The sequence below is a fragment of the Solanum dulcamara genome, chromosome 10 (genome assembly GCF_947179165.1).
Source record: "Solanum dulcamara chromosome 10, daSolDulc1.2, whole genome shotgun sequence".
NCBI classification, from domain to species: domain Eukaryota; kingdom Viridiplantae; phylum Streptophyta; class Magnoliopsida; order Solanales; family Solanaceae; genus Solanum; species Solanum dulcamara.
The window spans coordinates 42644346-42660687 of NC_077246.1; the positions used below are offsets into that span (position 1 = coordinate 42644346).

At 35.7% G+C, this 16342-nt stretch overlaps 2 protein-coding genes across 4 annotated transcripts; one reads left to right on the top strand and one right to left on the bottom strand.

Annotated features, from left to right (window-relative positions):
- The first annotated feature begins 883 nt into the window (after nucleotides 1–883).
- LOC129870722 (CDK5RAP3-like protein) lies at nucleotides 884–5733 on the top strand. The gene is made up of 10 exons (XM_055945570.1): nucleotides 884–1029; nucleotides 1136–1270; nucleotides 1950–2044; nucleotides 2134–2228; nucleotides 2332–2467; nucleotides 2544–2696; nucleotides 2830–3384; nucleotides 3616–3824; nucleotides 4598–4730; nucleotides 5431–5733. The coding sequence occupies exons 1-10, from the start codon at nucleotides 969–971 to the stop codon at nucleotides 5551–5553; spliced, it is 1695 nt and encodes a 564-aa protein (XP_055801545.1). The 5' UTR covers nucleotides 884–968; the 3' UTR covers nucleotides 5554–5733.
- A 560-nt stretch (nucleotides 5734–6293) lies between these two features.
- Nucleotides 6294–11100, bottom strand: LOC129870756 (protein STRUBBELIG-RECEPTOR FAMILY 2). 3 transcript variants are annotated; one of them, XM_055945617.1, is made up of 17 exons: nucleotides 10973–11100; nucleotides 10713–10814; nucleotides 10507–10636; nucleotides 10346–10417; nucleotides 10202–10267; nucleotides 10037–10108; nucleotides 9891–9962; nucleotides 9632–9703; nucleotides 9486–9551; nucleotides 9344–9409; nucleotides 8925–9253; nucleotides 8120–8382; nucleotides 7764–8029; nucleotides 7413–7560; nucleotides 7161–7300; nucleotides 6927–7083; nucleotides 6294–6713 (listed from the first exon to the last, which is right to left on the bottom strand). In XM_055945617.1, the coding sequence occupies exons 2-17, from the start codon at nucleotides 10798–10800 to the stop codon at nucleotides 6510–6512; spliced, it is 2211 nt and encodes a 736-aa protein (XP_055801592.1). In that variant the 5' UTR covers nucleotides 10801–10814; nucleotides 10973–11100; the 3' UTR covers nucleotides 6294–6509. The 3 variants fall into 3 exon arrangements, with proteins under 3 accessions (XP_055801592.1, XP_055801590.1, XP_055801591.1); XM_055945615.1 differs by having other exon boundaries at nucleotides 10507–10639; nucleotides 10973–11098; XM_055945616.1 differs by lacking the exon at nucleotides 10973–11100 and adding an exon at nucleotides 10922–10965 and having other exon boundaries at nucleotides 10507–10639.
- Nucleotides 11101–16342: the final 5242 nt, after the last annotated feature.

The following is a 16342-nucleotide window of genomic DNA, read 5'->3' on the forward strand; positions in this document are numbered from 1 at the left end:
TGGTATCATAAAGGTTTTTCTAAGTCATTCGATATTACATAAATAATACTACCACGGTATATTCCTATATTATCATAATATTGAAAATCCTTAATGAGATACTTTTAAAATCCTCAATGATATCATAACAATATATTACATATGTTATGGTATCATTAAGGAATCAAACATTTAGGAAAAAATGCACAAATATTGAATGATACCATCATATATATATATATATATATATATATATATATTGTGATGGTATTATAAACGCGAATTGAGCCTAGAATAAATGGGGTACAATGAGTAATTGGTTTGGGTCAAACGGGTACATAAAGAAATAAAAAGAGACAATTTCACAATAAACTAATTAGTTTACAATAAATATAACCATGTTTTATTTATATAAAAAATAGCCAAAAACATAAAAAATATACATTGACTATACAATATAGATTACTTATACATGAGCTACACACTGAGTAAATATTATGATATAGTCAAAAACTGAATATAGCTTGTATATACATGAAATATACACCGACCATACATATTTATACAGTGAATGACCACTTTTTTGGTAATTACTTTTGCTGAATGACCATGTGATGTAATTATCCCATTATTTAGGGGTGGGATATGAGATGGTAAATAGTTTGTTTAAATAGTTCATTTTGTATATTATCCCTAATTTTATCCAAAATGTTTTCATTAAATGAACAAAAACTATTTTTATAAGACTTTTCTTGTGAAGAATAAAATATTAAGACACGTCCTTATGTGAACTTAACCCTTGTAAATCTGTCTGCAAGGCCCAAAAAGACATTTTTTCTGTTGGGTTTTGTTTAGGCCCATTAGCATTATCCAACCCATTATCTCATTTTAGGTGAGAGTTGACAACTCCATCGCGCACGTTAACACATAGAGACCCATTTTTTTGCGAAACTCCGGCGATTCCCTGAACAGTGAATATTTTTGGGGAAATGCAGAACCAAGACGATATTGGCAATCTTCCAATCGACATAGCTTTCGCTCGCCTCGGAGGTAAATATCAACAAATAAACACTTTCGATAAAGTTGTCTTTTCACTCTGATATCTCCTCATCTAAATTATTTATTTTATTTTCTTTAAATCCATTTTCTCATGAAGAGTGGTTGGTTGATCGGAAGAGAATTCCGGCCGATTGGCGGAAACGACTTGCCGCCGTAAGATCTAAGATTACGACGTCGTTTGCTTCGCTGCCTAAAGACATTGATCCTTACTTCCACACTCTTGATTTTGAAGGTTTACTTCTTTTCCTTTGTTTTTATGCATAAAATTCAGGCTTGTAAAATTATGCTTTTAAGCCCTAGAACTGCTATAATCAAGTGTGCTTGTGCTCATCATCATAATCATCATGTTGCGGCTACCTTAAATAGTATCATTAGCGTTAATTTTCTATAATTAGTGTACTTCCAAACTTATCTGTAAACTGCCTGAACAACTGTAGAACTTGAGGTAACATAAGCCCATAATTTGTTTGTTTGATCTATTTTATAACATCAATAAGAAAAGGCAATGTTAGTTCTTTGAGAAACTGAAACTACTTAGGAAATGTAAGTGTATTTTCTTTGAGAAAAATTATTTTGTTAAGAACTGCAAAATGTTACAAGTTTTTAAAGAACCTATTTTGTTCTTTGGTGTTATTAAAACAAGGCGGAGGATGACATTTGAAGGATTTGAAGTATGTTTGTTGTTCCCTTTCTGGCCTTTTAAATGCCCCCTTCATAGGCCTAAATGGTATATTTGATGGAAATTTTACTTGTCAGAAAACAAAAACAGAAATTGGTGGAAATTTCGTCTACTGGCGTACCGTCCAGTGACAGTTTTGTTGCATCAAGTCCCTGTGGTTCTGAAGGGGATCTTTTCTGCACTCTACTTTTTCAGAGTGTAAAATGTCTACTGATTCAACATTAATTTTCAGGGATCGGTTATTTGGAAGCCAAAACAATATATGAGATTCTTCTGAAGTCAACTCCAGAAAGCCGTAATATTTTTGGTCGGCTTTCAGGTGATGCTGTAAGACCAATTTCCTCTGTCTCTCTCTCTCTTGCGCAACATGTATGTGTGTTTGTTTTCAATAAAGGTTTTATTTTGACTCTTGATAGGGTGTTTGGGAAGCAATAGTGCGTGCCTATGAGAAGGAATACATTTTTCTTGGTGAAGCTGCTCAGATTATGGTCCAAAATGTTAACTATGAGATGTAAATTAACTAACTTTATCACTCAATGCTAAAACAACTGAGTTATGATTGGACTGTATAATTTTCGATCAAGATGTATAATAGCAATATGATTGTTTTGTAGCCCCTATCATAAGAAGCAGATTCAGAAGACACAGCAGCAACTAGCTGAATTGGAGCGCAAAGAAACAGACATAAAAAGAAATGCAGCTCTTTCGGCATCTAAATATGTAGAGGCTTGTCAGGAGCTGGGCTTGCAGGTTTTAGTTTGCTTAACTCAATTATTTTCTTATGGCCTTTTTCTTCCATTTATATCGACTTTCCTCATCTATTCAGGGAATAAATGTGAGGTCAGAACTTTTGGAAACTTCCACTAAATCTCTTCCAAGCATATTTAGCAGAATCTTGGAAGTACTCACTGGTGATTCTGTCTCACGGGCTATTGAGTTCTACTCAGATTTCGTTAAAGATGCTCATACGGAAAAGGATGTAAGCGATGAACTATGTGTCCCCCCCCCCTCCCCCCCTCCCCCCATTGTTATACTTCCCTAAATCCATTGTTAGTGCAACATCAATGTTTGCTGTAGCATGGTTTTACTTAAGTTATTTGTTCTGGTTGCAGAAAATGGTAGCAGTTGTGTTATCAAATCTGAGAAGTGCTCGTGAAAGGCCCCCCTCGATTGATGTCTCCGTTAGCACTGAAGTTCTGGAAGTTATGAATGCTCAAGCAGGCTATAATGGCTCAAGTCAAATGAATGTAGAAACTGACATTGAGGCTGATGGGATTGACTGGGATATTACTTTAGATAGATCTCAAATTGATTGGGACATTGGCACTGTGGAAGAAACAGAAGAAAATGGAAATGGTTTGGGTCCCTATGAGATTGTTAATGCTAGCGATATTATCCCATCTCCTCGTAAAGATGATGTAAAATCTCATGAGACCTCAAGGGAAGAAGGATTCCTAGCTACTGAGGTCTCTGCATCAGAAATATCTTGGGATATAAGTGTTGAAAATCCTCAAGTTGATGTGATTGAAAAGGACAGTTCACAAAATAATGCTGCGGAACTTCATTCTCTTCAAAATAATTTAACTGCCGACCCAGTAACTATCCATGACAGGAGTCCTCTACTGGAGACCGAATACAGGAATAAGATACTTGATGACTTATTTGAGGTCTGTATGAATGGTATCATCCCTTTTTTTCATGACTAGTGTCTTTTAGACGTTTTTTTACTTTGTTTGGCACTAGTTTGTCACCTTATGCTCTGGAAATAGGGTCTACTACTTACGCGGCATTATTAGGTTGTCGGCCATTTTTAATTTCAATGTCTTCTGTTGAGTCATTGCCTTGCGGGTTTGACGGTTTCTGACATCTGAACTTCTGTTTGATGCTTTGACCATTAGGTGAAAGCCTTCTTGAATCAACGGTTAATTGAGCTAAGGAACAAAGATACTACGTCTTTACAACATCAAGTCCAGGCAGTTGCTCCACTTGTTCTGCAGCAGTACTCTTCTGATATAATTCAGACAATGCTATCTGATGTTTCCTCAACAATTTCATTGCTTACAAATAGGAAAACAAGGGATATGATCATGATCCTCAACTCCATAAGGTACTTATTAGTTATGGATTCCATGAATTATGTTTCCTGTGCATGTTAACAAATTTTCTTCCTTTTACAAATCCTTCTGACATCTAAGTTCTTTAATCTGCATGCCACATGCGTTCTTTATTGACCCATGTGCGAACCTTGACGAGTGTTGTTCTTTGTCAAGAGGGAAGTGATAACTTTGCGAAAATATTGTGTCTGCTTCCCCAAGAAAAACTTCACCATGTTGAGTTGGTGGTACTTGTGGTGAGTCATAAAGACAACCTGTTGATACTTTTGCTGGACTTGATGTCGTGATGTTCTTGTTATGAGTCATATAGACAACCTGTAGATTCTTTTGCTTGACGTGATGTCGTGATGAAATTTGGTTTACGAGAAAAAAAATGAGGACATTTTCACTGTATACTTCCTTTTTGGTTCCAAAGTGGTTCTACTTCTTTAAAAAGGAATGTTCTACCAAACATCAAGTGCTACATTAAATCTATTATGAATGATATTTTTCCCTTATCTATATCTGTGGATGTGAAATATATCTGGTAGCCCCCAATCTATCCGTTGTTTTAAACTGTAAATAGGTTTAGTAATCTATTCGCTGATGAAGACTGATGAAGGGTATGCCATTTGACATCTGATAGCGTAATAGCTCACTTCTTTTGTCACCGTGATGAAATATTATTGTGCACTATTATTCAGATTGTTATTCTGTGAAGTTCGTGTATTGCAGACTTAACTATATTTGTTGAAGCATGCTGACTGCTGTATTATTTGTATTCCAGATTTTTGGATCGGCTGGTCAACACTTTGGAGGAGAAAAAGCGTCAGGAAGCCAAGTTAAAGGACGGATTGAAGGACTTGTCTAGTAGGCGTATGGAACTTCAGAATTCAATGTCTTCATCCTGGCCCAAACATGTGAGTTTATTATTTTATTTTCCTTCCAATTTTGTTTAATGTTATTTGCAGTAATTGCATATATGTGAAACCTTGTTATTCGTTGAGTAGTAAGATTGGCTACTTTGTGATTAAATTATTAATTAGCTTCTCATAATTTCATAAACATTATTTCTCGGAATTTGAAACGTTTCTGATCTCTGACAAGTGGCCAAGTAAATTATCGAACCTTTACATAAAATGCTTTTAAAACTTCAACCTTTGCTGTGCCTGTACTATCGAGCACAGTAATTCCTATTAGATCTTCTGAACTTCACAATGCTGTAAGTTTATACTAAATACATCTGTTGGCTTTTCAGTTTTTTTTCCCTAATACTTGTCTCTCCCATAAAAAGGCACCTGTTTTGAATGCTTTTCGACAAACAGTATGACTTCCTTGTGAAATAGCCTGGGTCATATTTATTATTTATCCGAAAATAAGATAGTGGCAAAGTACAGCGTAGCAGAAGTCCCCTGCTTGCTCCTCAGTTTTCACTACTGGTTTAGAGGGATAGACTTTTTCTAAGTTATTTTTTGCTGCTCATGTACAGATCTTGAAAGCATTGCTTACTGCTGTTTACTTGTAGAATGCGTTTCTAAGAAAGAAAAGGAAGTCCCCCTGACTCCTTTTTCTCTCTTGGATCTTTAATTTTGTATTTGTTTTTTTTTCCTCCTTGTGCAGGAAGCAGCTCTTGCCCAGATCAGGGAACTGAAGAAACTCTGTGAGAGTACACTTTCATCCATGTTTGACGGCCGGCCGGTGAATATCATAGGACAGATTAATACATTGTTGATTAGTAGCTAGTGTTAGAAGCGGCTGGAGCAACTCTTATACCTCCTGTAGTTTTTATTCTTATAGATACTGTACAAGTTAGAAATACACAGTTGAACCTGGTGTTCGCAAAAAACATAATCAGAATACATTTTTTCTTGCTTTGAACTCTAATAGATAAATAAAAAGTCAATGCTTTGTGCTCCCATGGAATACCATTATCCCCGGATGACAATTTCCTGCCTAAACTACAATTTCATAAACGCGGAATGTTAATCCTAACAATTGAGACTAGTTCAGCGTTGTCAAAGGCTCGTTTTAGACGTTTTTCAATCGTTAAGCTTGGTGCAAAGTAGATTGTGTGGTGGTTCTGTGAAGGCACCAAGGTGCTGAGATATGTGCGGTGGAACTACTTTATATTTTTTATAACCTAGAAATTTGAGGGCTAGTTGACACATGGTTTAAAAGTTTTCGGTCGATAATGCATGTTTTAGCTCGCGACTCGACTATTTTTTGCATCATACGTTGTACTCTTATCATTAGGCCAAACCCCTCGGTCAATATTAAGTTGGAACTTGGAAGTAATGTCTAGGCTTCAAGAATCTGATTCCATGGTTTAGAGTTAAATGTTCAGATTGTACCACTTGAACTGCTATTCATTCCCATTGTAGAAAGATGAACATCGAGTTAGATAAACGGTAGGGAGAGACCTTATACCTCCTCTTTGGTCTTCTTTCAAAGAAAACAAGTCTTTAACAAACAATCTTAGAAACTGGGAAAAGCAAGACGAGGATAGTACTTTCCCGAAGAATCAATGTTTGCACATTAAACTCCATAAGCTACAAGCGTTGCAACTTTATGCTATGATCACCCTTGCTACAATTGTTAGGAAATCATGTCAACATAAAAGAATTGAAATGGTTGTGAAGAAATCCTAGTATGAAAACAACTGTACAAGGTGGAGCATATATGCAACTCATTGCTGAAGATTAAATGGATAAGTAGCTTGCAGTTGGTGAAGCAAAGAAATGACTGTTGGTTGAACGAAAAGATCGGTCACGTGGGTCAACTTCAGCGCCTTCTGCTGTGGCTTCATCTTTTCCAGACTTTGCTTTTTCTTGTCCAGACATCTGTAACAGTGACACCAGTGACTGAACAACTTCAGCCATTTGAGGACGGAATTCCTTCTGGGGCTGCTCATTTTTTTCAGTAGCATAATCAGAATTTCAGAGTGATTTTCATGTGAAACCTTTATCTTAAAAATCTTTTAGAAATTATCATCATAGTTAATTTGGGGCACAGTAGAGTAGTCTTCTCTAGGAAGCCACTCAACAATCAACATGAATGTAAAATAGGTAGTACGTAGTAAAAGAAGTTTGTAACATATTGAATTACTACTGTACAACCTGAATGCATTGGGAGATAATGTCAGCATAAGATGAAAGAGCCCGAGTGGAAATTATTGTTTTTAATGTTGGATCAACCATCTCCAACAAAGACTCACTGTCATGAAGTTTGGAAGAAGCCCACTCCACCAGTGATTGCTCTCCTTTTGGTTTTGAACTGCATCAAAATTAATAAGGAGAAGGAAACATCAGCAACAAATTATGGTTTTGAACAAGTTGAGAAAAAAATCAAACCTGTCAAAAGGCCGCCTTCCAGTTAAAATCTCAAGAAGAAGCACACCAAAGGAATAGATATCAGCCTTTGGGTTGCCACTTCCACGTTTGACATGCTCAGGTGCAACATAGCCACTATCTGCAATAGCAATCTCAGAAGCCTGTCTTGTAACATTAACAATGACAGTATTTGGTTGTGAGTATCGGGAAAACTTCTGCTGTTTCCAGTCTACTTGCCATTTCCCGTAGCAGTTAAAGGCAAAAAAGATGTACCTTGATTTTAACACTGTTGCTGGCCAGTGGTTTTAGGACAGCTAGTCCACAATCACAAAGACGAGGGTTGAGATCTTCGTCAAGCAAGATGTTGGTAGCCTTTAGATTGCTATGGGTTATGTAATGCACACAGGACGTGTGCAAGTAGCTGAAATGTAAGCGGGATGATTAAACCCATAAATACCATGAAAAACACGAGAGGTAAGTAAAATATTATCCTCATCCACCTTACATACAGTATTTGCAGTCATAATTACAAGAAGTGAGCCATGGTGCAAAACCTATTTCAGGTGTCCAAACCAGATGAATAGAAGGTTAAAAGGATAAACAAAACAAGTATTGAGTACTTACTTCAATGCCCGAGAAACGCCAATGGCAATGCGGAGTCGGAGGCTCCAAGCCAGAGGGATGCACAAAACATTGTGCAAGGCATCATCAAGTGTCACTTTCCTTATGTACTCATACAAAAGGAGGTGGTTTCCATTCCCCACAGAATAGCCCATAAGTGCAACGATATTAGGGTGCCTCAGATGGGATACAGTTCGAATCACTTCCATAAATTGTTCTTCTTCAGTTATGGAGAGTGCTACAGTCTTTATGTTCTTAACAGCCAGAATCTTGCACAAAAGAAGTAAGAAGAGTAAAAAAACTTTGTAACTTTCTTTTTGTTGAATGAGAGAAGTTCTTAAATAAAGCTCCTAGGATACCTGTCCATCAGGGAAATCTGCTCTATAAACCGAACCAAGTGTTCCTTCACCAAGAAGATTATTGGGACTGAAATTGCTAGTGGCCAACTGCAACTCTGCCACTGTATAGAGTTTGGCACATATTGGGATTTTGCACTTCTTGGAGAAACTTCGTCTGTTTGACATTTTAAGAGTCATGGTTGGTGCAGGTGGCAATTGCCATGAAGAAATCAGTGGAGGAGAGTCAGAGGAATCTGGCCTATCGAATTCAGCAACTAAAGAACCTGAGATGACGAGTAAAATGAAAAACCAAACTAGAGAAGAACTCCTTGAGAAATGCGGCTCATTTTCACAGAAGCTATTTCACTGGAAAATAGATTTTACGTGCATTAGGCATTATCCAGATTGTGATTCATGATAATACAATCTCATAAACCTCAACTTTGATAGAAGCACGCACACTAGATGCAGAGGGGAAATGTTAATGCTGGATGAATTACTACAAGAAACATGCAGAGTTGACAGTTTTAGGCAGGGAAAGGATAACACAACCACATTATATTTGTCCATGAACAAAGTTTCATAGGAATAATTTGTATCAACAAAACTTTCACGGATGACATGTTACTGGAAAACCAACCCAGAAGAACAAGCAGGGAGAAGATTTGAGCCTCGGTTTGGTCTAGTATTTCACTATCTGCTATGAACAGACAAATGAGAAGTGCACTACGAGATTATCAGCTTGAAACCATTTTAGCGAAAGCTTTGACACTTACAAATTAAGGAAAAATCGTATATGAAGTGTTTCTGAAGAATTATATCTTACCTTGGGATGCACTAATTGGAAGAGACTGCAATGAACTTAAGCTGCCTCCTATGCTGTCGAGTGTCTGTTTTGGAGACTGATGAGTACGAACAGCAATGAACACTGCTGCGCCAATTACAGTCATTACAGCTCCAACCACCATAATAACTATTCCTCCAGAGCCTGGTCTTTTCTTTCTGTTTTCTCCTGCTTCATGAGAAGGATATTTCTCAATGGCACTAGATTCTGTTGTTGGAGGACTAGAGATATTCTGCTCATTGGGCATAACATCAGTCGGAAACTTCCAGGGAGGATAGTTTACTCCTGTGAGAAACTGATTACCTCCAATCCTGATTATTCGGAAAGACATAAGCTATCCAAATGTCAAGTAGGAGGTAAAGCAAAATATACCAAGTAGACATTGAATCCAGATAGTTTACCATAAGCTGTTTATATTTTGAAAGCTCTCAGGAATAACACCACTAAAATGATTATCTTCAATGTTCCTGGAATTGACACATAATAAATTTGAGAGTGATAGTTTAAGCTTTGATAAACTCACTAAACAGATAACTAACTCACAGGCCATGTAGATGAAGGTCAGCCAGAAAAATTACTGATCCAGTAAATTTGTTGCTCTGAAGATACCTGCGCCACAATACCTCATCGTTAAAATGAAATTTGCAACTGGAGGCTGATAGAAATATTGTCAGATGTGAAAAACTTACAAACTTGTAAGGTTCATCAAAGTTCGAAATGATACAGGTAGATCTCCACTGAAGTTGTTGTGTGACAGGTCCCTGTTGAAGAAAATTATACTAGAACTTAGCAATAACATAGACTTTTTTGTGAACAAGTTTTACTCCAAGGATGAAAGATTCACTAGATATAAGTAAAGTACTCCACTGATTTAAGATTTTGAAGGGTCAAAGTTTGCATCCAAAAACAAACTTGGACAAGGAAAAAAAAACAAGAAACATATCATACATCATTATAAGATTTTCGAAGCCACCAAAGACATCTGGCAGTGGTCCAGATAGAAGGTTCTGACTCAGATTTCTGCATCAAAATAACAAGTGTTAGGACTCGAGGATCAAATACAGATGAAAAGAAGCTGAACAGAATCTGCTTACAGGTGCCTGAGATGTTTCATTGAAGTCACGGTATGTGGAATGCTTTGACTAAAATTATTGCTCGACAAATTTCTATATCCATCAAAACAAGAAGGGAGGCTGCTCACGAGATCTATTGAACAATGTACAGGTAAAAGAAGGAATTGACAAAGATATGCATCTTACAAATCTGTGAGGTTATGGGGCAAGCTATTTGGTATATCTCCATGGAAATGGTTGGAACTAAGATCTCTACATAAAGAAAAAAGATGAGATAACTAACTAATTAATCCTTGGATATATATATATAACGAAAATGAAATAACCTACAGGTGCTTCAAGTGTAGTAGACTAACAAGTTGACCTTCAAGATTACCAGTGAGACTTAATCCTTGAAGTTTACTGCAGGAAAAGAAAAACAGAGAGGCAAGTCAGTGAATCACAAGGGCGTACCGTACTTTATTGTATTTAGTGGAAAAAACGATTTGTACATCTCAATGACTGATGATTGATGGCATGAAACTCCAGTCCATGATTCCTCACAAGGATCACCTCCCTCTAATTTCCAATTGTTAAGTTGTGCAGGGCTGTTTAGGGCTCTGTACAAATCTCTAAGTGCTTCTACTGCAAAATCACAATCACATAAACAACAATTTCCAGAAATACTCAAATCAACCAATGAAGTAAGTAAATATACCTTCCTCGTCATCAGTGAGGGCAACAGCTTGAAAAAATAGAACCCCAAAAAGGATAATTGCAAACACTACAAGTCTCTGCTTAGCCATTGTCCGTCCACCAACTTAATACAGGAAAGAGAGATAATCATCAAACTCAGTCACACTAAATATACAGAAAAACATTCTTCAGCAAGATTAATGTGAATATCATAATACTTCCAAATCTTACCAGAGAAGAACACAAAACAAAATTAAAGAAAGTAGGAAGAGATAAACATACCCAGAAAGAAAGAAATTACTATTCTGAAAATGTAACTGAATAACAGTGAAGAATCTTTCGAGTCCAATAGAGTAAAACGGTTAGTTAGTTAGTTAAATAGAAATTGTGCCCACAAGGGAGACCGGGAAAGTTTTTTCCTTTTCACTTCTCTTTTTCTTTAGATGTAAAATCTTCTATACAACCCATCTAACTTTATCATATTTATCTTTTGGCCAAATCCATCGGTGACCTCTTAAAGTTGGCACCAATTTTTACTTAGACCCCTAAATCAGGAGATGTTCATTTTAGACACTTATGTAAGGGTCGAATATGTCATCTTAACACTTTTTAAATAATTTAAAGTTGGAGTCAAGAGCGTATATTACAATTTCGTCCACATGGATTAGTTGACCAATTATATCATGTCAACACTGTCTTCTTTACACGTCATATAACTTTAAGATTAAATGGTCAAAAGTTGATCTTGATCTTCAACACCATTTTCTCTCCATTGTCTCTTCAGTTCAAAGGCGAAACCCATCTTCAAGTTCACCAATTAAAACCTAGGTAAGAATATGAAAGTTCAATCTTTCTTGATTTTCATTCAATTCTTAGTTAGTACTAACTGTTATGTTAGTTTATGTTGTCAATTTCCAGGTTTAAATATTGAAATCAAGTGTTGGAGATTGCATTTTTATTGGGCGTTTTGACATTTCTATCAACTACTTCTTATGTTTGCATGTTTCATCCTTGAAGAAGAAGGTGTATGTTCTGGTTATGTCCACTCTCTTTTAGCATTTTGTAACTAGGTTTTTTTTGGAAATTGCACTGATAAAGTAAGGGGCTTTTTGGGTATTTCCTTGTGTTGGGGTCTTCTTTTTGAGATATGGACGACTATATATTGACATGTTTTCATCATGGGGGTCATGTTATCGCAGACCCTAACCCTATTTACAGAGGAGAAATAGAAGTATTTGCCGCTGCCATTGATAAAGATCATTTTAGCCTTGTCGAGTTTCTTTCATACACTGAAGACCTTGGGTAAACAAATGTGAAGGGTTTTTACTGTCAAAATGAAATTGACAATGAATTTGTCCAAGTTACTTCTGATATTCAGTTGTTAGACTATGTGAAAGACTTAATAGATGATGATGACTTTCATGTTTATGTGGTCCATGAAATTGATGAGTTAGAGGAATTGTCAACTCCAGCTGATCTTTTAGCATGACCAGACTCTGTTGATGTTGGAAATGTGGAGAATGAGTCTGTTTCAGAGGTGAATGAGACTGAGGATGTTTCAAATGTGAATGAGTCAGATCTGCATAGTAGTGACTCAGATATAAATGCCATTCCTAATGAAGATAGTTCAGATATTGATGAAGAATTGAGATCCTTTAGATCTGAAAGAAGGAATAAAAGAAATCTTAATCCTAAGAGAAAAAAGAAAGTACCTGAAGAAATACCAGTAGGTGAAGCTGGTATTGATAGAGGCTTTGAAGATATTGGAAGAAATAAGAAGGATAGATATGTTGGCAGATTAGGAGGAGATGAAGAGTGTATTGATAGCTCAGACTGTGATAGTGATAATAACACAGATGTGGTAAATGTAGAAGCTGTTAGGGGTGTTGATCAACCAGGAAGAAGGAAGAGTAAAAATATCAGGTATGATGCTGAATGTGAAGTTGCTATTTTTGAACTTGGAATGATTTTGAAAATGCTAAATAATTTAGAAAGGCTTTGGCAAATTATACAGTAGAAAATAATTATCAGATTAAGTTAAGGCCTAATGAAATTCATAGAGTGAGGGCAAAATGCAAATTCAAAGAAAAATGCAAATGGTTGTGTTATGGTGCAATTGATAGAGATTCTGGTAACTTTTTGATCAAGAACTACCATCCTATACATAAGTGTTCTCCATCAAATAAGAAAAAAATGTGTACAAGTAAATCCTAGAAAACAAATTCAAGGATGAAATAACTAAACAATTATCCAAAAAGATTTGGGAAATACAAGAATTGTGCAGGGAGAAGTTAGGATTGTATGTGGGTAGGACCATCTGTTACAAGGCAAAGCTAATGATTCTTAGAGAATCCATGGGTGACTGGAATATGAAATTTGCAAGATTATGTGATTATGCTGAGGTTATAAAACAGACCAATCCTGATAGTTCTATTTTTTTAAGAATGGATAGAGAAACTGCACCAGGAAATAATTTATTTGTATACTTCTATGTGTGCTTGGATGCAATGAAAAGGGGGTGGAAGGAAGGATGTAGAAGAATAATAGGATTTGATGGATGTTTCTTAAGGGTGAACTTCTAGTAGCAGTTGATAAGAATGGAAACAATTAGATGTTTCCATAGCCTGGGCAGTTGTAGATAAGAAAACTAAGCATAGTTGGAGTTTCTTTATCAATTACTTGAAAGAGGACCTGCAGTTGGGTACTGGACAGGGTCTTACTGTGATGGCAGATATGCCAAAGGTAATTACCTATTACATTTGCTAAAGTTAATAGATTATCTATTAAGTATTGAATTGCATTTTATTTTCTTTGCATGGTTTTCATGTAGTTGTTGATGAACTGCTACCAAATGCTGAAGTTAGAAGGTGTGCTAGACATATTTTGTCTAATTGGAATCAAGCCTGGAAGGGAGAGGAAAGGAGAAAACAATTCTGGAGATGTTCAAAGGCAAGTTTTGAAGTGAAGTTCAAGAATGAGCTTTATAAAATGAGCAAACTTGGTAAGGATATTTGTGCTGACTTATTACATTATCCAAAAATGTCATGGGTTAGGGCATTCTTTCAAGAGAATTCCAAATGTGATCTAGTTGAAAATAACATGTGTGAGACCTTTAAATCATGGATCATATCATGTAGACACAAATCTATAATAACCATGTTGGAGAAAATTAGGATAAAGATAATGACAAGAACTGTGGACATGATTAAGTTTGCCAACACTTGGATATCTGATATTGCACCTATGGCTAGACTTATCTTAAAGAAGAATACAGACAAGTCTAGGACATACAAGGTGCTTTGGAATGTTGATGTTGGGTTTGAGATTGGAGAAGGGAAGTACATGCATACAGTTAACTTTGCTGACAGAGTTTGTAGTTGTAGAACTTGGCAACTGAGAGGCATTCCATGCCAACATGCTATTACTGCTTTGTGCCACATAAAACAGGAGCCTGAACATCTTGTGGAGCACTGGTATAAGAAGGATACCTTCTTAAAGTCTTATAGTCATTTCATCCAACCAATTTCAAATATGAAGATGTGGCCTGAAACTAACAATCCAAGGATTGAACCTCCTAAACCTAAATCAATGCCTGGCAGACCTGTAAGAAATAGAAGAAAGTGCAAAGATGAACCAAGAAAGAAGTATGGAAAAATGTCCAAACAAGGGGTGAAACAGACTTGTTCCATGTGTAAACAACAAGGTCATAACAAGAGATATTGCAAGGTAACATAATTTATACTTGCTTGTGTCTTTTTTAATCACTTGTTGAATTTTTAGAGAACATATATTTTATGCTTAAATATTCAGATTGCTGGTCAAAGTTCAGAAGTAGCTACCCATAATTCATAATTTACTGGTCAAATCTCACAAGGAAATAGCCAACCTGAACCAAAAAACTTCAGCCAACCTAAACCAAAAAACTTCAGCCAACCTGAACTAACAACATTCAGCCAACCTGCATCAACAACATCAAGCAAGCATGCTTCTTCAATAACAGTTTGTGTTGATACAAGTAGAGTTAAGAGGTGAATGATACAATCTCAAGCGAACCACCATCATATGTGGATACAAGTATTCCTTTTATAAGAGGAATAACAAGTCAACTACCTCAAAGGAGAAAAGAGATTATTGGAAAAAAGAGAGGAGGAGTTGCAATTGGAGGGGGGACAAAAAGCTATCATATGGTGGATCAAGTAATGTTGAATTTGACATATTCACAAGTGCAAGTGGAACCCAAATACTCAATGTATGTTTTTTTCTCCTTTGATTACATACTAATCTTAATAAGTGTAGCTTACTTACTAATTTTGATTTCTCTTTTTCTGTAAAAACAGCCAGGGACTTCAATTCAAAGAATTCTACCAACATGTTTAAATTTTAAGGATGCAAGTTCAACAGACATAGACCTTGGTTTTAAGCCTAGAGGCTTGAGATTGAAAAATAGAGATGCTGTCACTACCTCCTAGTTGCAGCAAATGACAAACAAAAAGAAGAAGTAACAGCAGCACCAATTTTGAATACTTTTTGCTATGTAACGTAATAAACACTTTTGAGGATTGTAACCTTGTTAAACCAATCCACTGATTATGATATTTAGCATAATGCTAACTTTGAGTTCATTGTGGATTATTTTTTTGAGTTACATTGTGATATTATTAAATGTTTTTGGTATTAAATTTTCATGTCACATAATGCAATTGTCGCCTTGTTTCTCAAATATTTTGCAGAATATCATTGATGAAGACAATGAAAAGCTACCACAATATCTAACAATTTATAGGATTTTGAACTTTTAATAAGTGAAATATGTATTCACTTCAACAAAATGTGAATTGTGAATTGTATACAACAATAACATCAAAATACATACAAATATGACCTAGCTATAAATTTACAGCAATAACAACAACATGAAGATTCATTTCATCCAAAACATAGACAACTTTATAGCAACAACAACATCAAAATAATACTAGACCACCACCTATACCTGAACAACATAACACATTTTAACAATTAGGCTTCAATCTCCATATTCCAAACATTACCAACCCAGTAGAGATCACACCAACAATAAATATATTTCTTGCTCGATTTTTTTTTTATCAAAAGCCTTGAATTTCTTCAACAAACCCCAGATCAACTTATTTACTTGAGGAGGGTGTCAATCTTCATACCAATAAAATTTTTTACAGCCACCCATTTTCTACAAAATCAATCAGAAAAAATAAAATTAGAAGCCCACAATTAATAGAAAATACTTATTCCTCTTTTGTTGTACTTACCGAAAATAAATGGAGATCTAAGATTCACATTGACTAAAAGTTACAATATATGAGTAAAAATATTAACATAAAGAATTACTTTACCTTTAAAAGTTTACAAGTAAAAAATCTACGACCTGGATTTAGTTGGGTCCAAGAAGTCTTTAATAGTGCTTCATTACCAAATTTACAATATCGACATTCATCCAAAGAGGCCATGGAAGAGTTGGAGAAGCTCGACATGGAAGTGTAGGAGAAGAGTGACATGAAAGAGAGAAAAATAAAGAAGAAAAGAGAAAATTGATTTTTGCCTTTTTCTTTTTCCAAATCAGAGAAAGAAGCTAAGAAATTAGGGAAAAATTGAAGAAGAAAGGGTATAAATATA